Source organism: Guillardia theta (genome assembly GCF_000315625.1).
Source record: "Guillardia theta CCMP2712 unplaced genomic scaffold GUITHscaffold_168, whole genome shotgun sequence".
Classification (NCBI taxonomy): domain Eukaryota; class Cryptophyceae; order Pyrenomonadales; family Geminigeraceae; genus Guillardia; species Guillardia theta.
Genome location: NW_005434508.1, coordinates 8928 through 17596, shown reverse-complemented (window position 1 = coordinate 17596; position 8669 = coordinate 8928). Strand labels below are relative to the sequence as shown.

The 8669-nt window shown below is 54.0% G+C and overlaps 3 protein-coding genes across 3 annotated transcripts in view; 2 read left to right on the top strand and 1 right to left on the bottom strand.

Moving 5' to 3' along the window:
- Window positions 1-1451: 1451 nt before the first annotated feature.
- On the top strand, window positions 1452-3340 carry GUITHDRAFT_81147 (hypothetical protein; the record flags this gene model as incomplete). Its single annotated transcript, XM_005820679.1, has 7 exons — window positions 1452-1946; window positions 2190-2257; window positions 2313-2376; window positions 2622-2670; window positions 2725-2829; window positions 2877-2992; window positions 3239-3340. 7 exons carry the CDS (start codon window positions 1452-1454, stop codon window positions 3338-3340), a joined length of 999 nt encoding a protein of 332 aa, XP_005820736.1.
- Window positions 3341-3687: 347 nt separating this feature from the next.
- Lhcr3 (light-harvesting Chl a protein 3) lies at window positions 3688-5003 on the bottom strand. Its single transcript, XM_005820678.1, has 7 exons — window positions 4892-5003; window positions 4540-4629; window positions 4371-4480; window positions 4223-4318; window positions 4040-4171; window positions 3880-3990; window positions 3688-3829 (listed from the first exon to the last, which is right to left on the bottom strand). Exons 1-7 carry the CDS (start codon window positions 4977-4979, stop codon window positions 3800-3802), a joined length of 657 nt encoding a protein of 218 aa, XP_005820735.1. The 5' UTR covers window positions 4980-5003; the 3' UTR covers window positions 3688-3799.
- A 2307-nt stretch (window positions 5004-7310) lies between these two features.
- Window positions 7311-8669, top strand: part of GUITHDRAFT_147687 (hypothetical protein) — a gene marked incomplete at both ends in the record, with an annotated part of 1799 nt that continues 440 nt past the window's right edge. Inside the window, 9 exons of the mRNA XM_005820677.1 lie at window positions 7311-7367; window positions 7427-7480; window positions 7530-7652; window positions 7703-7748; window positions 7796-7849; window positions 7899-8010; window positions 8063-8159; window positions 8211-8330; window positions 8382-8585. Of these exons, the coding sequence (XP_005820734.1) occupies window positions 7311-7367; window positions 7427-7480; window positions 7530-7652; window positions 7703-7748; window positions 7796-7849; window positions 7899-8010; window positions 8063-8159; window positions 8211-8330; window positions 8382-8585 (867 nt within the window). The remainder of the gene's footprint in view (window positions 7368-7426; window positions 7481-7529; window positions 7653-7702; window positions 7749-7795; window positions 7850-7898; window positions 8011-8062; window positions 8160-8210; window positions 8331-8381; window positions 8586-8669) is intronic.

Genomic DNA, 8669 nt, shown 5'->3' with positions numbered 1-8669 from the left:
TCAACCCACCCGGCCCGCCGGGCCGGGCCCGGCCCGGGCCCCCGGCCGGGGGCCAGGCCCCCGGGCCCGAAGGGTCACCGGGAGGCGGGGAGTCCGTGAGGGCCTGAGTAATTCCTGCAGTGCCACGTACTCACCTCACTGAGTCACGCACCGTGGCCTCTTGATTACGGTAGTATTGACCCTGACTTGAAGTCACTCACCGTCACTACGGTAGCCGGTGGGGCAACCGTGGCAGTGACCACTCACGGCGAGAACTTCGGATAAAACAGGCTTTTGAAAGGCGGTGACAGTTTTAAGTCAAACCGTTAACTTTGAAGAACCAACTTATCGTTTAAGGTACTTAAAGTTTACTCAAAGTTAAGTTAAAAACTTATCCGGCCGCCGGGCCGCGGCACGCCCGGATGACATCCCGGTATGCGTCTCAAGTTCCTTCGGCCGCCCCGGCGGCCACAGCGGCGACATCGCTGGCATGGCGGAGCGGGGGACCGTACTTGTCCTGCGCGCACTGCGGCAGTTAAGCCGGGAAGGTATCAGTTAAGCCAGTGGGTTTGGTTCTCGCTGTCTTTTCTCTTCTCGCCGTTTGGCCTGTGCGACAGTGTCGGGTCAAGCCTCCTCGACTCTCCTGATTGTCCTCGTACTGATTTTAACTTAACTTTGAGTAAATACTCGGGCGGCCGCGCCGGAGTCCGAACGGCGGGCCGGGCTGCCCGGGGGCGGGCAATTTACTCAAAGTTAAAAGGGGGCTATAAGTTGCATTTTTTTTACTACTATTGCTGCAGTGTTAACTTTGAGGGTGGTACTGTGGTAGCTTCTAAGTTAACGATGCAGTACATTCTACTACCAGAGAGTGAATCACAGAATACAAAAGACTTTATAAGGAAGGCTCTATATCGATTTTAGATACGGATTCATTTATTTACAGTACAAAAAAATGTGGGAAAGTTCGTTTTTGGTACAATAGTTTGTACCATGGATTTCTAAATTATTGAGAAAAGTCCTGCGTGATGCAATCCAAACGAAAGAGTCGGTAGGAGCGGGAGAAGGGAGGAGGTCAAAGAAAGACAGCACGCCATGGAGAGAGGAGGGAGAAGGACTAGAAGCAAGACATGCAGAGTGAGGACACGAGACAAGGCGAGTTGGCCTGATACTGTGCTGGATGGAACTTTCAGTTCTATGTTCTCGATTGACCACTGACCTTGTTCAATCAGAAGTTCGAAGTGGTTTATGCCAGATTTGCCAACGAGGGCAAGTTCTAGCTCGACATCAGATTGATTGATTTGACTCCTTCTTTATCTGAATCCGTCGTCGTTGTGAAGATCATGGAAGAGATTCTGACGCAGAAGGGCTGAGATTCTCTCACACGGCTCTTCTTGTTCATGTGTCTTGTTCTGGCCTTTTTGCCTCCTTTCTTCATCCACTCGCGTGTCCATCAACCTTGCTGAGTGTCTAGCATGTCACGGAGTGAAGCTGGAGGCTTCATAGTCTCCTCCTACGTGTTGAGCAGGTATGAGATCGATCGGGTGGTGGGGGAGGGAGAGTACGGGGTAGTGTTCGCCGCACGAAACATCGAGGACAGCTCGCCCGTTGCGATCAAGAAGATCAAGGACTATGCAGATGGGGAGATAAGGGAGAGCGTTGCCAAGATGATCCTGCGAGAGCTGAAGATGCTGCAGCACTTCAGCGGGCATGACAACATCGTTTCCCTTGTGGATGTCTTCATTGACGGGAAGGACAAGCACCTGTACTTTGTAACGGAGCTGATGGACACCAGTCTTCACTCAGTCATCTACTCAAAGCAGCCCCTGACCGTCCAGCACATTCAGTTCTTTGTGTATCAGATCCTACGTGGCCTCAAGTTCCTTCACTCGGCCAAAGTAATGCATCGCGACCTCAAGCCCGGAAACATTCTTGTCAACTCAGCCTGCGACGTCAAGATCTGTGACCTTGTAAGACAGATGATGTGACGCTTTCTCCCCTCCTCCGCTTCCTCCCTCTTTCACTTCCTCCCTCCTCCTTTCCTTCGCTTCCTCCGGTTCCTCCCACTTTCACCTCCTCCCACCTCTGTCCCATCCCTTCCTTCCCTTCCTTTATCATCTCCCTCCTCTCTTCCTCGCTCGGCTATTGCTTCTCCACGAGCTCTCACACCTGCTCGGATCCTGCTCTCCTTCCCTCCTGACGTCCGTGCTCAGGGGATGGCAAGGTCGCCAGTGGACTCGCAGCTTGGAGAGCGACTGACAGTGAAGGTGGTCACGAGATGGTAGCCCCCGTTCCTCTCCGTCCCTCCGACCTTTCCGTGACCTCCTTGTTTCAAGGTACCGAGCTCCTGAGCTCCTGCTCTGCTCTCTCGACTACGATTTCTCGATCGACGTCTGGGCAGTGAGTTGGGGGGAGCACCCTCCTCCAAACTTCTCCTGCCAGCTGCCCATCTCTTCCCCCTCTCTTTTCTCCTTTCCTCCGTGCTCCTTTTCTTTCTTCCTCCTCGTCCTTCATGTTCTCCTCTTTGCCATCCCCGTCCTCCTCGTCCTACTCCTTCTCTCACGCTTTCTCTGCTTCCTTCTCCTGTCGTGCTTGCTACAAAAGACATGCACTTCTATCTCATTGCCTGCTCACCCATAGAGCAGGTCGGTTGCATCATGGCTGAGCTTTTCTTGAGGAAGCCCGCCTTCCCTGGTCGACACTTGAATGAACAAGTCACGAGCATCCTGACACTGGCGATGATGGCAGGGGACGACTATGTTGGGATGATCAAGCTGCAGATCAGCAAGATTGGCTTACCCAGCCGGGAGGATCAAGAACACCTGTGCGAAAACGCAGTGCGCTTCCTGTCGGGTGGGAGGAGGCGGGGGGCTGATGTTGGGACGCTGACAGTGCTGCAGTCGTCGAGGTCAACAAGAAGTTTGACTGGTCCTCTCACGTCCCTAGCGAGGAGGCCATCGACTTGTTGCATCAGCTCCTTCAGTTCAACCCTAAGAAGAGGGCCAAGGCTGGCGTTGTAAGCCACACTCCCTCTCCCTCTCCCTTTCTCCCTTCCTCTCCCTCTCCCTCTCCCTCTCCCTCTCCCTCTCCCTCTCCCTCTCCTTCCCTTCATATGTCCCCACTTTCTCCCCCATACCTCCTCCGCGCCCCTTCCCCCTCGCCCCCCACCTCCCCCGCTCAGAAAACAACCTCCTCCTTTCCAAGAGATCCAGCAAGATTCCTCCTTCTGCCCTCCTCCTCTCTCACTCGCTCGTCTCGACAGGCTCTCCAACATCCATTTTTTCAAGAGCTGCACGACCCCAACTGCGAGCCTGACTGCGACAAGGTGAGGCTGCGGGGGATCGGAGGAAAATTCCTGACATGAACCTCAAGACCTTCGATTTCGATTATGAGAGGTGCCTGCACTCCATGACCTCCACGGAGATCAGGAAGGTGGGGCAGGAGTGCAACTTCGGGATGCTGCGAGCTCTGGAGGTGCTGACGTGGAAGGCAGATGATCGAAGACGAGGTGAGTGCGAGAGTGCAAGAATCCAATGCAAGACACTCTCCTCCTGCGAGATCTATGTCAGGTGAGACGGTTTTGGCCGACATGGTGAAATGCTAACGGTCTGCTTCAAGGCCTGCAGCCCATCACGCCCTGACTGTCAAGTGCAAGCCGCTTCGACGAAGTAGCAAGCAATGATATGTTTGATAGCACAGAGGAACATAAGATTCTGCTCGAAGTTCTGCATGTATTGTACATATCACATCAGACAAAGAATCACACACAAGCTACACGCAGAATCTCCGGAGCTCAGGACATCCCCAAAGACAAGTCAACCGCTTAGAAGCCACCGGCGAATCCGGTGGGGTACTGCAGATACGTCTTAGACCTAGCCCAGCACAGGGAAAGCGCAAACTCACGAATTTCTGCTCAGCAATCTGCTGGAAGGGTCCCATCTTGGTCAAGAGAGCGTGGTGAAGCATTCCTCCGAATCCGATCATGGCAAGGCGTCCGTTCTTGACCTCAGCGTTCTGCTAGAGAGTGAGGAGGAAGGCAGGAGAACGAGCTAGAAACACTCACAGCATAGTACTTGCGGGAAGCGGGGTTGGATCCGAGGCGGAGGGGATCAAACCCGAGGTCGCCAGGGGCCTTGTCGGTGTAGTAGACCTTCTCGAAGGAGAAGGACTCGCAGATGCCGATGAAGACGAAGATCTGAGCAGTCTCGTGAGCAAGGCACTGACCTTACCGGCTCGCTTCATCTACCTGGAGCCATCCAGCAAAGGAGAGCTGATAGAAGGCCTCAAGGGGGTTGGTAGAGAAGGAAGCGAACTGGGGGAGCTTAGCGATTTCAGGGTGGAACTGTCACAGCGTCAGCCCCCGTCAGAGCAGCAAGTCGGCCAGCATTCATCACCATGCCAACGACGGCAAGCATGCAGATGCGTCCGTGCTTGATCTCGGCCTCCTGGAGCCACTTGACATCGTAATAGTCAGAGAAGCCGAGGGGATCAAATCCAGCGTATCCTGTTGCACCAGCATCATTCTGCCGTCGAGCAAGATTGCAATCGGATCTCTGGGATCACCTGGCATGCTGGAGTCGAGCTTCTTGGGCTTCTCCAAGAATGGGATAGCCTCAGACATCTGCTGCATGCGGGGTCCACGAGCGATGGCAGCTGTCGGGAGAAATCAGAACCAGGGTCTTCTCCTTCCTCACAGATTGACGGGTCGGAGAGATCTCGCAACAAGATACAGCAACATCACAGGGATGATCTGATTCGATCATTTTTCAATCATCCATCCCAACCATCAATGGCTGCTCGGGTCGATCCCTTGGCAGACCCTCCCACACCCCGTCACATTAACCAACAGAGATCGCTTGTCAGCATCCAAGACACACTCGTGGGACAGGCCCGTTCATCCCACAAGGTATCCTACCTCTGGATCCTGCATTGACTGGGAGGGCAGCAGGGGCGAAGGCGGCAGAGACGCCGGCGGCGGCGAGGAGAAGGACGGCCCTGAGCATGGCGAACTGCTTTCTGACGCCTTTCCTCTGCCTATAACCCCAAGTTTTTAAACACCCCCTCCCGTCCCTAGAAAACTACCCTATCGAATCATAGTACCCCCACCTACCAAAGTACCGAATAGCCCGGGGGTGAGGTCATAGAATAGGGTTCTGCTCAATTTGGGGTGGGTACCATTCGTAATAGAAATCGATTGGACCGGTACTTTGTATATGTAAATGAGTGATTAAATACTGGTGGGTAGCAGAAGAGAAGGGTGGGTAGAGTAGGGAATTTGTTTCGCATTTTTCAGCCTTCTCCTTCGCGGATACTCACGGATACTCTCACGGATCCTCCGAACGGATACTGGCAAGTGATGAGTCACAGGCCGTAGTAGCAACTGCCGGGCAACCGGCGGGCGGGCGTCACTCCGGCCGCCGGGCGCGGCCCGGCCCGGCCCGGCGGCGGTCCGGGGGTGCCTCCTAGGCTGGCCGCCGCCGGGACCGTCGTCACCGGGGTGCCGCCACCCGGAAGCGCGGCGGCCGGGCCGCTACTACCGTACGCGTTTGAGTTCAACTAAGTGCCAGTGTGGCGACTCGGCCTGCTGAGCCCGGGCCGTCACGGTCCGAGTGACGGACCGGGCCGCCGGGCCGGGCCGCGCCCTCAGGCCAGTGACTCGCCAGTGACCCCTCATCATCGCCGCCGATGCCATGATCGGATCCGGCGAGCCGCTCAGTCGGAGCAGCCGGGCTCACGGCGGCAGTGAGGTGACTCCTGAGGGCCTCGGCTGAGGACTGAGTCCGTCCGAGCGGGACCGGGCCCGGCCCCGGAGCACGAAGCCAAGGCTATAAAAGGAGATTTGAAACGATGCTTTCACAGATCTCTTGGTTGTCAGCAAAGTAATCAGTGACAGTTAGCAAGAGATCGGGGGGGGTTGTTGTTTGTCTTTCGAAATTCTCTGAGTTAATTTGAAATAGAGGTTGCAACTGTTTGTAAATAATTTGAATATTGAAGGGAAATTTTGCAAATTAACAAAACGGATGCAGGGTGCCAGGGTGAGGTAGAACTTGCCCCAAGATTGCGGATATCGTGCGGTGAACCAACTCTCCGGAGTCTCAAAGCGAAATACTGTGATTTCGTTGCGGAATCGACAAGAAGTTGTCATCATACATGATACCACCTGACGTGATGTGCACGTGACCACGGACCCATCATGGCACGATGACGGACCTTCGTAAAGGGTAGGCGCAAGTTTCAAATAATTGACGAAATATGATTCTTTATATTCATTGTCTAAGTAGATAGTTGTTTTGTGGTGGCAATTCTAGCTCCATGACCCTAAATCTGCAGCACCCCCTGGTCTTTAAATAAATTTAAAGAACTTATATCTGATCACGAGGGCCCTTAAGACCATACCCAGAAAAAAAATGTGACCCCACCATCATTAGTCTCATACCATTTAACCCCTACCCCCTTTTCCAGTGTTATATACCTACCAAATCATCAGGGCCCCCACCAATGACCCCACTGAGCGATATTCTATCTGCCTGCGCCTTCCCTTTTATAAAAATAGGTTTAGCTCATGTCACCTTTAAAGGAAAAAGATTCTTTTCATGGATGAACTGGCCCCAAGACCACATCGTTTGATAGATAAATGTTTTAATGTTTTGTCCCAATCTCGAGAATACCTGTGCCATGTGACATCTCAGTCAGCACAGGATGAAAGTACGACTACCCCTCATGTCAGAACTGACCCTGTGACTACCCACCCTTTCAACGTTCTCCCAGATATGAAGACTGGGGTAGTGTCAAGTACCCTACCCTCAATGCAGATATAAAAGTGTCTCTGTCCCTTTCACTTCACTCACGGAATGCAACCAAGATGCCGTAGAGTGCTTGAACGCGAACAATGCAGCTTGAGTGGGAGCGACAGCAGGAGCAGTGGTGTGATGATTTTGAGAGGCAAGGATGCTTGAAGGGAGATAGGGTGGTGTTTTGAGATGGCAGGAGGGCGTTTATGGGTGAACTGCAAGAAGTTATATCTACACATGTTGCTGTGAGCACTTTTCGAAACAGATGTCATACCAGGGAGACAGAGATGTATCTTGGAAAGAATGAGCTATGACTGCGCTAGGATATTTTCTCTTGTTCAGTTATGATGCATCTGTAGATTGAGAATGGAATGGCTTCTTTTCAACACTCGAGCTTTTACGTTTGATTGAAATTGAGCTCAGGCAGGTCAAGAGACAGACTGGACTACTTTCTGACGGACCTTTACGCCCAACTCTACAAAACGATTGGGACGACTTCGATTCTTTCTCCTAGCCCTTATTATGAACCCGATGAGGAGCGCAATGCTCGTCCAAGAAAATCAGCGCTTATCGATGGAACTCAAAGATGTTCAGGCACAGGTACTTGCCCCGCCTCCTTCTCTCCTTTCTTGCGATTCTCACCTCTGCTTGCACAACAGGTTGCTATGCTTAAGAAGGAGCTCAACAAGGAGATGATACAAGCGGATGCCGAGGTTCTCCTCATTCACTTGCTTTACCCTCAACTGACCACGTCCCCTGTAGCAAGTACAAGGGAGGTACTGGCTGCCGGAGGAGCACAGGCGGTTCCTGGTGGGTTTGAAGAAGTATGGGCACAAGAACATCAAGGCGATCGCAGCCTACGTGGGAACGAGGAGCACGACTCAGGTTGGTAGCTTGTCTTGCTGGCCTCCTTTCGTGACGCGCTCCTCCCACAGGTCAGATCACACGCGCAGAAGTACATGAAGAAACTCAACCGGCACGGTGAGCTGGTGGGCGAGGAGCGAGTCTGTGCTGAATGCTGGGGGTAGGAAAGACGCTTGCCGACCTCGGGCTGCCCGAGAAGAGCGATGAGCTAGATCAAGGTGAGGGAGGAGCCGTGCATCGTTTCTCGGTTGCTGAGCGTTCATACAGAGGATGAAGCGCACCCTGCAATGGCGGTCATGATGGAAGAGAGCTCGCAAACGAAGCCTAACTTCACCCCGTCCTACGACGAGCTCCCCCTTACTCCTCCGCTGCACAGCAAGTGAGTGCTGGTGAAGGGCTGGGGGCTCCGGGTCCTGACTTTGGCTTGCAAGGAAATTTTGCTATGACAGCGGGGAGACGTTCTCAAGTCTGTACGCTCCCGCTGCCGACCAGATGCTCCAGAGCAAGATACAGAGCTTTGAGAACCAGGTTCGTTAACTCGCTCCACGTACCGCAATCTCCTCACTTGTCCCCCGCCAGATGTGCTCTAAGGGCATGCAAGCCATGGGCATGGCGGGCAAGGACTGCTCTAGCGCCCAGCCGAGCACCGTAGTCGGCATGCCGATGCCTTCGACCAACTCTCCCTCGGTCGTCCTGCAGGTGAAGACTGTCCCGTCCTCGTCCAGCTCTTCCTCATTACCCTCCCCGCAGACCAGCAACGACATCTCCGGTGCTCTGAGGATACACAAAGTCTCCTGGCAGAACGTGCCCGGGCAGGGCGCAAACTCAGCCATGTTCTCCCAGCTGGGAGCGGCGTCCAGCTCGTTCATGCATCCTCCCGGTGACGGGCCGGTGGCGAACTTCGGCAACCCGGTGTTTCCGATGTCTCAGCTCGGGCAGCAGCAGTGCATGCAGGTGATGACGTGGATGGGGAGGAGGAGGAGGGAGGGGGGGGGTAGGGGGGGTGGGGGGTTAGGGGTAGGAGGGTAGGCCAAAAAA

What these genes read in the sequence shown, in the direction of transcription:
- Lhcr3 (XM_005820678.1), bottom strand. Translation starts at nt 4,979, where the DNA reads ATGCTCAGGGCCGTCCTTCTCCTCGCCGCCGCCGGCGTCTCTGCCGCC. An exon ending in TGCTTGCCGTCGTTGGCATG is followed by an intron (nt 4,319 to 4,370) that starts GTGATGAATGCT and finishes ACGCTGTGACAG; the next exon opens with TTCCACCCTGAAATCGCTAA. An exon ending in CTTCCCGCAAGTACTATGCT is followed by an intron (nt 3,991 to 4,039) that starts GTGAGTGTTTCT and finishes ACTCTCTAGCAG; the next exon opens with AACGCTGAGGTCAAGAACGG.